The following is a 14,375-nucleotide window of genomic DNA, read 5'->3' as shown; positions in this document are numbered from 1 at the left end:
TAGACTTATTTCACATGAAGGCATAATAAATCAACAGGTTCCTCAATATTTTCTCCATTTCTTCAAATGTGTCTTCCTTAAAATTATATCAATCCAGAACTAGTAGTTGTTTGGGGTATTATTTATGCTAGCCCCCACCTCCAACTCCAACACCCTCATTTTTAGAATGAGGAAGTAGAGATCTGTAAAGGGATATAGAGACCAGAATAAGACTCTTGGAGTTATATATCCTGGTCCTGTATTTTTTCTCCCACATCATGCTTTATATCACTCTTGTTTGCCAATAATAATTAATCTTAAGTACATTCTAACACTCTGCCATTAACGGTCTTTGATCAACTGAAGATCACTAGTTGACTTAGTCTTAAACTAAGCTCCTTCTATACCAAGACTATCACGGTCAAAGTTACAAGACAATGAATGCTAAACTATACTCAGTCCCTATAAGATGTAAAACTTGACTCTTCACGTAAACTTTGCATTAACCTGAACTCTCCCCAACAGAGCAAGCCCAGGGAGGAATCTACTCCTCTCTTTCTTTATTTTCATATCCCAGCAGGAACACCTAGATCTGTATATTGAGACATAGACCTCTCCATGCAGGGCAAAGAAGAAAGTGATAGAACCTGCCAAAATCCACACACATTTAGACTTCAGCTTCACTTTACTCTAAAACTTCCTCTTCTAACCTGACTTCTCCCAACCTGCCAATTTTTCTAGACTGAATTAGTTTTATATTCTCCAAGAGTTTACACTTTCAGACATTCCTTTTGGATGGAATTCTTGGCTTGGCTTCTTGACTGATTAGACACAGCCAGCTGCAAGTTTGTGACTACAGAGCAATTAAGGAAAATGTATGCTTCCCCTATCTTTTCCCATCAGAATCCCTGATACAAGCCAAATGCCAAAGGAGATCTGGAAGCCAAGAGCTATGTTCTTCTAGGGTAATGCCATCCTTTTCCACCTGTGCCAAGATAATAAAACAACCAAATAAACAAAAACATTCCCTGTAAGACTATCAATCCCCCTTGCTATTCATTTTTTCTCACTTATATGGAGAAAAGTGGTGATGATTGTGTTCTTTTTATTCTCATTATGTCAAAGTCAATGCATAGGTAAAAAAGAAAAGATCTATCATCATGAGCAAGATTTTAAAATCCCAGGCACTCTGTTTATGTGAAGATGACACTACTTTGCTATTTATGGTGATTTAGCAAAAACAGGTATGCTTTAGTCATCTAAATATAGTTTATGTGTTAGTACAAATGAGAAGATATAGGTGGAGGTTTTATAGATTTCACTAGACTATTGAAAGGCCTATACAAGGAAAAAGGCTAAGTCAGACCAAAATTGAGCTGTTTTTTGTTTTGACACTTTACAGTCAAACATCTACACAATTTATGTGAACTATCATTTTGATGTGAATAACCCCAAAGAAGTAGTAATTTTAAAAATAGGTTTATTTCTTTCGAGCAAAACTTAACTATATTTTGCTACATTTAGACAATGACTTCTACTGCTGATCATCCATTTATGGATGAAATATCTTGCCATGAAATCAAAAACTTTTTTATTAGTATTGAGTTATATATTGGACTTGTTTCCAAGCTTGTACTTCAGCATGTATACTTTCTATCACTTGAGATAGGGAATTTCATACAAGACATATTGTGTATGACAAACCCAAATTCTACTACCCTTAGTCCTAGTGTCCTCTGGTGGGATTAAAAATGGAGACTAATATCAAGGGGATTTCATAGCATATGGGTAGAGTGTACCTTTTAGCCACAGAGATAGTTTTGGCTTTTAGCAATACATTTTAAGGAACATGATATCAACCTTACAAAAGCATCTGATGATTTAAACAAGTAAGAGTTAGAGTTGTAAATGAGAACTAAATCAAACAGCTGAACAATTCATTTGACTCCAACTACATAAAATATTATTGTATAAATCCATTCTCACACGCAACTGATTAAATATACCTTTCAGTGTCACATTTAAGCAAATGACCAGTTTGGAAACTGAGAGAAATTCTGAAGCATGTTACTATGTTGTAGGAATAGTAAATGGCACATGGAGACAATTTGATATGTTTGTACCCTCTCCCTACATTCTGACACCACCATTATAGAATTTATAAAGACTAGCACAGCCACATTGACTGTCATAAAGAGACACACTAGCCATCTTTAGCAAATCTCTTCCCCATGTATTTCTTCTCTAGGCTTCTGTTTTCTCTATCTAGGATGCCTATAGGAGCCAGGAAGATAAAAAATCGGTGAAAACAGATTTAGTATAAGACAATATAGACTGATGAAAACTGTGTCGACTACTACTGCATTTTAGCCAGTTGTCATGAGACACAGAGTGACAAATCTTTCAACTTTTAAAAAATTGACAGATAATAATTGTATATCTTTATGGAGTACAGTGATGTCTCAGTTCTTGTACATTGTCTAATGATCAGCTCAGGATACTTAAGTTATCCCAAACATTTATCATTTCTTTCTGATGAGAATATTTAAAATCTCTTCTAGCTATTTTGGATTATACAATACAATATTGTTATCTATAATCACCCTTTTATAATAGAACACCAATACTTACAACTCACCTTTTAAAGAAAACTCAAAGATACAGATTATACAGATTTTTTATGTGTAATTTCACAATTTAAAAATTCTACTTTTTTATAATTATGAGGGTCAAAAAAAGTAAAAACTAGTTTGTAATCTGTGACCTGGACAAATTCTATCATTCCTTCTTCATTATTCAGCCTTGATTTTGGGTTTTTGAAAAGCCTCTCTTCACTGATTTGCCTCCCCTTGAGTACTATTGCCTTTTTGGTTTCTTTTTTGCAATTTGGGACCTGTTAACTTTCATCTATAGTATGATTTGTCTCTCTACCTTAAGTATAATGCCCTTGAAGGCAAGGACTACATGTTTCCTCTCACAAAGCCTAGCCCAGGGCTAGGACATACTAGCACGTCCTTAATAACGATCACCTATTACAACATAATCACAACTAGAACTCCTGGTGAAACTCAGACATTTTTTACTACTTGATTCATTCACCAAACTTTTACAAGTGCCTGCTTTATTATAAGTACCATGTCAGGTGCTATGGGCTATCATTTTAAAATATCACTGCTCTTGAGGAACTAAAATTCAAAACAGATACAAAAAATTTCTATATGAATTGAAACAAACTATTGACCAAAGTGCACTGCATTTATTTCCACAACACTGGTCTGTCGGCATTGTCCAATAGAAATGTAATATGAGGCACATTAGCAATTTTTCATTGACATTAACTTTACACATCTATGCAGTACATTGTGATCATTTGCTATATATACACAATGTGTAATGACCAAACTAAGGAAATAAGTATTTCCATCTCCTTAAACATCTACCATTTCCTTACATTGGGAAATTTCAAACTCCTTTCATTTGGTTCTTTAAAAATATATCATAAGTTGTAAATCATAGCCACCCCACTGTGCTGTATAATGCTTGAACTTATTCCTCCTATCTAACTGTATTTCCATCCTGGTTGTCTGACTTCTATCTATTCCTCTTCCCCCTTATCCTTCCTAGCCTCTAGTGACCACTCTTTTACTCAGTACTTCTATGAAATAAAGTTTTTCAGATTCCACATATGAAGGAGATTGTGCAATATTTGCCTTGCTGTGCCTGGTTTATTTCACTTAACATAATGTCCTCCAGTTCTGTTCATTTTGCTGCACATGATAAAATTTAATTCTTTTTGTGGCTGAATAATATTCCATGCCACATTTCTAAGGTTAAGTGTTCTATCAATCACATTAAAGAACACAAAAAGAAGAACTTAATTTAAAAAATATACTTTAATCCAATATATTTAAAATATCTGATCATTTTTATTTTAATGAGCTATTTCACATGTTCATATACCAAGTCTTCTAAATCCAGTGTGTGTTTTACTCTTACAGCACATCACAAGCCACACAACTCATATGTCAAGTGCTCAAAGTGGGGATTAATAAATGTTACATCTTCCAGAGTCAGTAGTGGTCTCATGGTCCTTTACTCAACTCAATTTTATTGATAAGATGTCTAAAACAAACATGAAATCAGAGGGTCGCAGGGGAATGGATGTTTTTGCCAAGCCAGGGTTGATTTGCCCTAAGATACTGGTTAAAGGATGTACAAAACAATTGGGAATAAAACCACACATGGATCTTCACCATAACACCCACAGCAAAGGGAGGCAATAACCCTGGCCCTTACAACTTACAGAGTTACAAAGAACAAAAGAGAAAAATTAAAATGGTCTTGAAGATGCATCAAAAGACAAGGGCGAGGGGGTTACTTGGGGATTATATCTCAAACTAATAAAATGGTGATTCTATGTCAAGAGCACATTGAAAACAATGCCATTGAATACTTTTTAAAAATCTTGACACACATTCTCATAGTATTTATTCTAATAATATCAGGTCCAAAAATCATTAATCTCCATTTTATACACAAAAAAAACGCATTAAGGAAACAAAACAAAATTAAGCAAATTGTGTGAGATTCCCCTAGCCTTAGGCAGAGCTGGAACTTGAATCCTTGGTCCCTGGCTGTGGGCCCAGATTTCTGCCCATAAGACCACTTGTCTTGCAAAGTTGCATCAATGCGTTGCCAAAGCAACAGGTTGAAAAGTAGAAAAATTCAATCATTTGTTTGCTTTGTCTACATGATTCCAAACAAGTAGGCTGACTGAGTTTTTTTTTCTCTTACTGAATTGGTCTCTTGTCCGAGCATTACATAGACACAGTTTAAACACAATTCTCTCCAAACATGCCCATTAATTTGCAGTGAATGTAATTATTTTCTACAAATCAATTACTAGATACACAGAGTTTATGATGTCTACCCACATAGTCAGGTAGGTCTGACCAGGCAACTTGAGGACCTGGAGGGAACTTTAGATTAGTAGGTATGATTGTTTTGTTCTGTTTTGTCTTGGGGACTCTGACAGCCTCATTTTGGCTTTGTTTTTTTTCCATAACCCCATAATGGTCACTCTGTGGAATGTACTAAAGCCAAGAGCCAGAGTAGGGAAAACAACCACTGAATCAGAATGCTTGGTCAAGTTGCTCTAAGAAGTCTACAATGTCACTGTAGCTTTAAGTACTGGCAACCCAGTCAATTTTTCTCAGTGATTTCACTGGTTTGTAAACAAACAATTAATGTGTTTCTAATTGTCTACCAACAAATATTTCCCTTATCACGATGGGAGCTGCTGTCCTGTGGAGAAAATTAAAAGAGCCCTGTAGTGAATTCTTCGGTAGAGCACATGAATCTTTTGGCAAAGTAAAGTGTCACTCTAACTTTTCAGGTTCATATGCATAGTGAATTGTCTTGAACCAAAAATAATCATGCTACAGAATATACTCTCATAGAAAATGAATTGGACTCCCAATCCAGAGACCTGGGGGGCAGTACACATTCTGTCATTAATTAGCCAGGTGCAGGTCACCTTGGATAAATAATTTAACCTCTTCATGCCTCAGTGTCTCCTATCTGGCAGGATAATAGTCCTTGCATTACACGCTTTATAGAGTTGTTTTGAAAATCAAATGAGATAATGTATGTGAAAGTGCTCTGAAAAGCGTGAAGCACTATGAAAGTATAAGGGCTCATTATTATCATTATCATCATTAGTATTACAAAGCATGGAAGAGCTTTATAGAAAAGCAATGCAATCTGCTTTGGAGGAGTCGAGGGAAAAAGAGGAGTTCAAAGAATCCTTTGTTTTGGGGTGGCTGGGTTCTTTGCACGTCTTTCTTTCTGAAAAAAAAACTTAAACAATCAAAACACACAGAAAGGAAGGAACAGAGAGTCACTCTCCTGCAAGTAATCACTGTCTATTACAGAAACTCATCAGTCGCTCAGCTCTTCTGATTGCAGCCGTGGTGGGCAGAGAGAGAGAGAGGAAGGCAGCAAAGAGGGGGCAGCTTTTGTGCTTTGTTAGCTGAAGAACCAAGGACCAAGTGACTCTGGGAAATGATGTGCCTCTCTCCCATCTGAGTTTTCTGTGACCACTTGAAGTACCAATTGTCTCTAACTCATTTTCCTCTCCAATCATTTTCCTCTCTAATCATGTTCCTCTCCAATCATTTTCCTCTCCAGTCTTCTTTGCCCTTCAGCCCCCAAGCTCCAAACAAACCCCCACCCCTGTGCTTTATTTTTTTTTCTTTTTCTCCTTCCCTTCCCAAGAATTGCAGGCTGGGCTCACTCAAAGCCCAAAGAACCAGTCCATTCAGCAGGAAACACCAGCAAGAAGTATCATTTAGGGGATTGACAAGTAATATAAGCAGCTGAGTGTGACTCCATTTTCCATCTTGCCATGGGATATTTTGGCATTGGGCAAACAGAACCCACTACTCCTCAAATCTCTCTAGAGGGGGAAACTTTTTGACTGGATGCCATTTAGTTTTGCATCCTTGGATGCTAATTAAATACTTTATTCTTTGGCAGCAGCTAAATTAAAGATACTAAATTTCTTTTCTTAGCAGGGATATGTCACAGTCACAGAAAGTAGAAGAGAAACTTCCTTTGAACTAATGTCTTTATCAAGTGCATTTGAACAATTCATAAGCTGTTTTTGCTCTTATCAATTTTCTAATACTGGGGAGATTGGACAATAGTAGTTTTCACAGTGATAACAACATTAAACACTAAGAGTAACACCTGCTATGGTTTCAATCCAAGATTTCACAGGCTCATTAAAATATCAGAGCTTGAAAGGCTCTTAAACATCATCTAATCAAATTCTTTCACAGTGCAAATGAGAAAATTCTGGCCAAGTGAGGTTAAGTGGCTTGTCCAAGGTCACACAGCTATTTAATACATTCTGGACAAATTTTCTTGGAACTCAACAAAATAGCTCCACTCCATTCCCTACTAATCTATGTAATATTTTTGTCAGGACTACTCTTACAAGGAGGTGACAAATGTATAGTTTGTGGAGTGTAAGGGGTAAATGGGAGGGTTGTGATTGATTTCATTTTTCACTTTCCCCAAACTGTCCTAGTATGCAGAGGGTTCAACAGTTAAAAGTGTAAATATCAGAAGAAAGGGGTGCCACGTTAAGCAATCTTCAGTCATTAATCCTTGATCTTGAAATAGCTCATCAGATTAGTTGGTCATCTACTAAGGATCTGAGTGGGGAGACAAAGACTTGAGAAGGATGATTTTGATGATTAGACAGGATAGCTTTTGTTCCAGGAAGACAAAGAACAGAAATCTGGATTGCCTGGACAAAAAGCATGGATATCAAAGTGAGACTCCTGGGCTTCCAACAATTAGCAAGAGAGTCCTGTGTGCCTAGGAAGTGGTTGAGTTTTGTCATTTACTAGGCACCTACTATGAGCCAGGTACTTTCCTAAGTGTTTTCTTTCTTTAGTTTATTTAATCCCCAGTACAATCCACTATTCCTAAAGCTTGAATTCTAGCCAGCTTCTGCCTAATTCTTGGAACTCATTAAAATCTCCCAACTCCATTCCCTACCATACCATTCAGGGAAGGAGATACTTATAGGAGACACTGCTGAGGGGAAAGGAGGACAGATAGAGGGTAGACAGGCTCTAAAGTATTAGTGTTCTGTTTTCACCATTGTGTCGAGAGCCAGATCTACTCGCAGTCAACAACACTGACAACACAGCTGAGGAAGTTATTCTTGGCATCATGAAAACACTTCACTCCAAATGGGGTTGGTAGGGATGGTAAATCACTATGGAAAAGAGAAAATCAGTGGGTCATGTAATGAGGCAATTGTACTGAAACATGGCTTCCTGGAAATCAATATTAACAAGGCTATTATGGGCTTGTGTTTTGTGTATACAAAAAGAACAAAAAATGTACCTTATAAAGTAAGCACATCCATTAATAGACAGCAGGGCTATAAGCAAAGTAAGGCAGACCATCATGGCAAAGGTTGGGTCAATGCCTGCAGAGAATGAGAGGAAGAGGAAGGATGACATTATCAGAAAAAGGCAGTAAATAAAGAGTACTGCAGAGTGACTCCTTATGCTTTCTGGTGACTCTAAAATCAAGCCGCATCTACCTAACCTAATTCCATTTTTCTCCAGCACAGTCTGTCTTGTTGACTTTATGGACACAGAAAGCAATTTCACTGTTCTGAAGCAAAACCACTCACCACTCTGACAATAACAAATCACATGAATTAAGGCTGGCCAGAGTGTTTCTTTGGAGGAAAAAGTCCACGAATGGAAAACTTTGAGTACCTTAATTTAAGTTGGACTGCAATAGAGTTCTTAAGAATAAATATGTTATCTCACCTGTGAAGGGTAAGCATTACATTACTTCATAAAATAAAAGACCATTTTAATTCATCTGATCCCACAAACCTCATGGATTACAGATGAAAAATATAATACTCATCCTTCAAAGGTGAGGGTAAGTCTGGTTTTGATCATTAGTGCAGTTATCAGGATGTAAATTGTTCTCTGTAAAATCTAAATGTTTGAACAAATTTCTTTGATTTCAGAGGGAAATACATGATGAGGTGAATAGAGAGGTAGTTTGGTATGTCATGCTAAAGCAAAATAGGAATCAAGGCCCATTTTAAATTGATGTGTTTGATTTTGGAAGGGTGTAGTTTACACTTGCCTAAGAATAATATGGGTCCTTTCAAAGTTCCCCTCTGGCTCTCAGAGATTTGATGATATTTCCCTTCTTCTACAAACAAGAGGAGTCCTACCAGTCAATCAAACTGCAAGTTTTAACTGGATGCCTACTGTGTTGGCCATTTGCAGGGAGCATAAGAATTATTAGCTATGATCCCTTCCCTCAAGCAATGTTATATTTGGGAAGTGGGGAAACAACCAATACAAAAGAAACAATTGAAAAGTAATTTTGTACTAAGCTGTAAGGTAGAGACTTTCTGTGCAATTGGAGTTCAGAGAGAAGAGGATATAGAGAATATATTTCTGTGGTAGGACCTGACTGGCAAGACTTGAATACATCAAGGGACAGAGGGGTGATCTTTCTAGCTGAAGTAAAAAAATCACAGGTCATAGACTATCAAACACCAAGGAGAAATAAAATGCCTTCCTCTTATTAGAATAACCTCTTTGGGAAAGAATGAGATCCTTTAAAAAATGAGTGGTGGGGGGCATTGAAATCATGAATAATTTTTCAAGTCTGGAAAGTACCTCCCATTGTTCTTATTATTTTAAATTAGATAAAATGCCAAGATATTGATGTCACCGAAATGCAAATGACTGAATTTATGATTGTTTCAATATTAAAATATGTCTGGTCCTAAAGATGTCCCCTTGTAACCAACCCAAGCTGAATTAAATTGACTACCAGTGATTTTCCATTCCTTACCTCCTCGGCAAATCTTCCCTTCCACAAACCAGCATTTTGCATCCGCTGTAGGGGGCCTGCCACCAGGGAAGTGAATAGGGGTCCCTCTCAACCATAGTAGTTCCATTTCCATGTCCATAGTGTAGATACTACAGAGTTTCCATTCTTTCCAGCTGGTATCCAGGATTACATGTTCTGAAATTCCATTTCCACTTGAATCTGTTCTTATCAACTGGTTGAATCCATAGAACTGCTTGTTTCTGGAATGCTGAACCAGACTGGCAGTATTAGCCTGTCCATTTTCTTTCATAGCATTATTCATGGCTTGTGCCATAAAGTAAATTGAATTGTAGATGGTTCCAAACAATGGTGAAACCTATTTTAAAAAATTACAATTATCTTGAGCCCTTGTTGCCCTAGAGCAATCTCAGTGTATATTCCAAGCCTGTATTCATTATTATGTGCTGCACGTCTGAGTGGAGTAGAGCTATGAAGACCCAGAGGGGAAAATGTTTCTGAGAACTTGCTTGCTTTCTCCCCTGAATTTTTCTGTTTTTCTCCCCCAGGTCTTCACATCTTTAAATATATCAAATATGACAATTTTATGAGCAAACCAAGTCATACAAAATATATTTTTATGCTCCTAAACTAAGAAAGTGATTTAGGGTTATAAAGGGCACTAAAAAAACAAGTATGAAATAGACAAGGGGAGTTCAAAGGAAATTTCCCAGGTTAATTACTGGTGCAATATGCATGAAAAAATCATTTTGCTAGTGCTACTACAGTGAAAGGTGTGTATGTGCAAAGACTGTAAATAATGTGTCTCAAGAGTCCATGTCTGTGCCCCATCTTAGTTTAAACTAGCTCATCTTTCAGACACATGCTCCGCACAGAAAGTGAACCTGGAATCCAGGGATTTGTTTGGTTGGTCAGTTGATTTTTGTGTGTGTGGTGCTGGTGATTGAATGGAATCCAGTTTTAAGCACATATTTGCATACACAGTCACAGGGCCAAATGTATAGAAAATGCTGACTTTAGTCAAGAAACCCTATATTTTATTGGTGTGCAAAGTGGCAAAGTCTTGGTGAGAAGTCACTGTAAAAGTGATAAGGATGCTATAGTATATTGTATGATTTTATCTGCTAAATAAATATGGTAAAAGTCATAATATTCCATATAGTGCCTGATGTACTGCTCTTTAACATTGTTAAGTTTATTTTTGTAACAAACCTTGTATCTTTTTTCCCAAAATGTATGAGAGAAAAGGCAAACAAACTCTTCCCTTTCTGTCCTCTCTCCTCACCACATATGACGATGGCTTCACGGTTTTCCATAAAATTATTTTTTCCTAGGATGGAGTTGAAGAAAGCTATGGTCATGTCATCTCACCAAGCTTCAGAGAAAGTTGATACTTGCTACTTAGGTTTTGCAAAGCCTAGAAAGCTAACCTCCTGTAACAAACTTCATTTGGGGAAAAAAAGGAGGATTTAAAATTAAGGAAATCATTTTTATGTTGGAAATGCAAGTCAAAATGCACAGAGGTGCAGAGGCTAACAAGACAGTGCCACACCTTGTTAATGTGGAGCAGGGGGTTTTCAACTCTGACTTCAAATTAAAATTACCTGAGAAGCATTAAAAATACCAATGCCAAACCCACCCCAGACCAACAAAACAAGATACTTTAAGTTTAGGGCTCAGTAATCGTTGCTATTAAAATCTCCCTATGGATTCTAACACACAAACAGGGTTTTGAAAACAAAAAATAGAAGATAACACACTGGCCTTTGATCTGTACCTAATGTCACGATCTTTGGGTAATCATTTATCACCTCTCTCTGGAGTTCAGTTTCTTTGTTAATAAAATGAGGATACAGAATAATGACCATCTAAACATTACAAGTTACCTGGTATAGGTAGAAAAAGTGAGATCTAAGGAAGTCAAGTAACCTGTCAAGTTCATTCACCTAAGCATAAAACCAAAACTAGAAACCAGAGCTTCTGTTTCTGAATTTAGTATTCTTGATTGGAAAAGATGTGCTCTGTGATCCTTTCTGGTTATAAACTCCAACAAAAATACTCTTAACTCTTGGTCTAGTCCAGGGACCAAATTTAGCAGGCAGACTTTTTTTTTTTTTTTTTTGGCCTGTATTTTCGTCCTTCATTTTTCTGACTTCTTTTGTGTGTGTGTGTGTGTGTTTAAATTTCTCAAATGCTTTTATTTCAAGCAACAGAAGTATCTTTTTAAAACTGATACATAAAAACAAAACATGCATTAATGGAGCACCTTTTTTTAAATACATGCATACATTGAATCATATCTAAATCAGGTTAAATATATTTATCTCCTAAAACATTTGTCATTAATTTATGGTAAAAACTTTAAAAATCCTTCCTTTCAGCTTTTTTTTATTTATTTATTTTAAATTAAAAATCATAAATTTACATAGGGCAATGTTGTTTGATTCATTCTGTTTTTTTCCCTTACCCCCCATCCCTCCCACCCCTCTTTTCCCTCTATACAGTCCTTCCTTCCTCCATTCTTACCACCCTCCTTATCCCTAACCCTAACCCTAACCCTAACCCTAACGCTAACCCCTCCTACCCCCCATTATATGTCCTCATCCGCTTATCAGTGAGATCATTCGTCCTTTGGTTTTTTGAGGTTGGCTTATCTCACTTAGCATGATATTCTCCAATTTCATCCATTTGCCTGCAAATGCCATAATTTTATCATTCTTCATGGCGGAGTAATATTCCATTGTATATATATGCCACAGTTTCTTTATCCATTCATCAACTGAAGGGCATCTAGGTTGGTTCCACAATCTGGCTATGGTGAATTGAGCAGCTATGAACATTGATGTGGCTGCATCACTATAATATGCTGATTTTAAGTCCTTTGGGTATAGGCCAAGGAGTGGGATAGCTGGGTCAAATGGTGGTTCCATTCCAAGCTTTCTGAGGAATCTCCATACTGCTTTCCAGAGTGGCTGCACCAATTTCTACCCCACCAGCAATGTATGAGTGTACCTTTTCCCCCACATCCTCGCCAACACTTATTGTTGCTTGTATTCTTGATAATCGCCATTCTAATTGGGGTGAGATGAAATCTTAGGGTAGTTTTGATTTACATTTCTCTTATTACTAGAGATGTTGAACATTTTTTCATATATCTGTTGATGGCTTGTAGATCTTCTTCTGTGAAGTGTCTGTTCATTTCCTTAGCCCTTTGTTGATTGGGTTATTTGTATTCTTGGTGTAGAGTTTTTTGAGTTCTTTATATATTCTGGAAATTAGTGCTCTATCTGAAGTATGAGTGGCAAAGATATTTCTGACTTCTTAACGCTAGAATGCTGCAAACCTCAATCCTTGATCCTCTTCCCTATCTGTACACTCTTTCCCTTGATGGTCTCTATTGGTCTCATAGCTGTAAATACTTTATCTATGCCCCAGATTTATTCTAGCTCGCACCTCTCTCCTATATTCCAGCCTCACATAGTCAAATGTTTACTTTGATATCTCTACTTGGATGTTAAATTTCAAGATACCAATATTGATCTTCAGTCCAAATCTTCCTACTCCATCTATAAGGAGTTTTCCCACTTTTGTTAATAGGTTTTCCATTCTTCCAGTTATTCAGACCAAAAATTTTGTCCCAGATAACAGAGACAACTGCAAGCAGAGTTTAAATCCACATCCATCTCCTGTGTTGTATTCTGATGATCTCTCCTCACCACACTCCCTCAACAAGCACTGTAGAAATAGATGATAAATGGATGATGTATGCTGCCACCAAGGCATCCACCCTTAGTTGCCTACCACACATTGAGTCCCTTTTAAAGTTTTTACTAATTCTCCCTCCTGACATTCATGGATGCTCCATTTGATTGCTTAGGATTTTTGCAAGACCCTGACTACTTTGTAGGGTTTTGATAGGTTATGACAATAAGTCAAGGATAGAAGGCAGAGCATAAAATCTATACTGATAAAGCAAATGAGTAAAAAATATCCACAGGGCAACAATCCCCTGAAAGCAGAGAAAAGGCTAGTGTTCTGTTCCAAAAGGCACAGAGCCTTCTAGGAAGAGACCTTCATCTACCTACAGCCAAAAGCAAAGACTGAAACTTTTGAAAGCAGCACCCCCACCTGTGAGTTGACCCATCACACTAGGTTTTCAGCTGGCCAGGTTGCACTGCCATTTGTGTCCTCGGATTGACCCCTGTTAAGAGCTTACTGTCAGCTCTCCCTAAGATTACCAAAACTTGAAGCCTTTTCTTCAGGATTATCTTGTCTACTCCATGTTACACTCACACACACACACACAACATTCATACACACAAAAAAATTGTGGTTAGAGGAATCTGAAACTAAGGAAAAGAGGATATCTGTAACTACAGCATTCGGTTGCAAAAAATGGACTGTTGCAATGGTCCTTTCTCCATGTAAGGGCTTGGGTTATGTTCTAGTTGGTTTGAGTTCCTATTTCACCCATTCTGCCATTCAGCAATGGGAATTTCCCCTTCCCATAAATGGAAGGCATACTCTGTTAGCAGTAGTCACAAAAGTTTTCCAGTTGCACTTGCTGGAAATAATGAGAAAGGGAAGAGGTGGAGGACGGAATAAAAGAAGAAGGAACACTCTATGGCCTTCTGTCCTGGCCTCTCACTTCAACCCCATAGCAGTTAAGACAGAACAGGCAAGAACTCCTGACAGATTGATGACCTTATTGCCACCACAGCCCAGAATGGCAAGACCACTGATGATTCAATCTATTGCTTTTGCCTACTGTATAGAACTGGACCTGAATAAATGAATGAAAATTAAAATGTATCATTGACTTTTATTTAATGACGTTAGATAGCTCTACCTTAAGCTTTTTAAGGCTTTTAACCATAACAAGGTCTAGGTTAGAAGCAGTGATATTTGGATTTTTTTCAGTTTAATGGTTCATGCCGTTGTTATCATCAGTTCAAATTTACTCTGCTCAAGATGTAAAACTGGCT

The 14,375-nt window shown here is 37.2% G+C and overlaps 1 protein-coding gene across 1 annotated transcript in view; it reads right to left on the bottom strand.

The window, feature by feature from the left end:
- Positions 1 to 14,375, bottom strand: part of GUCY2F (guanylate cyclase 2F, retinal) — a gene marked incomplete at both ends in the record, with an annotated part of 92,860 nt that overhangs the window by 57,725 nt on the left and 20,760 nt on the right. Inside the window, 4 exon segments of the mRNA XM_079123607.1 lie at positions 3,995 to 4,064; positions 4,067 to 4,101; positions 7,903 to 7,987; positions 9,394 to 9,748. Coding sequence (XP_078979733.1) covers positions 3,995 to 4,064; positions 4,067 to 4,101; positions 7,903 to 7,987; positions 9,394 to 9,748 — 545 coding nt within the window.

This window comes from Sciurus vulgaris, assembly GCF_902686455.1.
Source record: "Sciurus vulgaris genome assembly, chromosome: X".
NCBI classification, from domain to species: Eukaryota; Metazoa; Chordata; class Mammalia; order Rodentia; family Sciuridae; genus Sciurus; species Sciurus vulgaris.
This window is presented reverse-complemented; position numbering and strand designations above follow the sequence as displayed.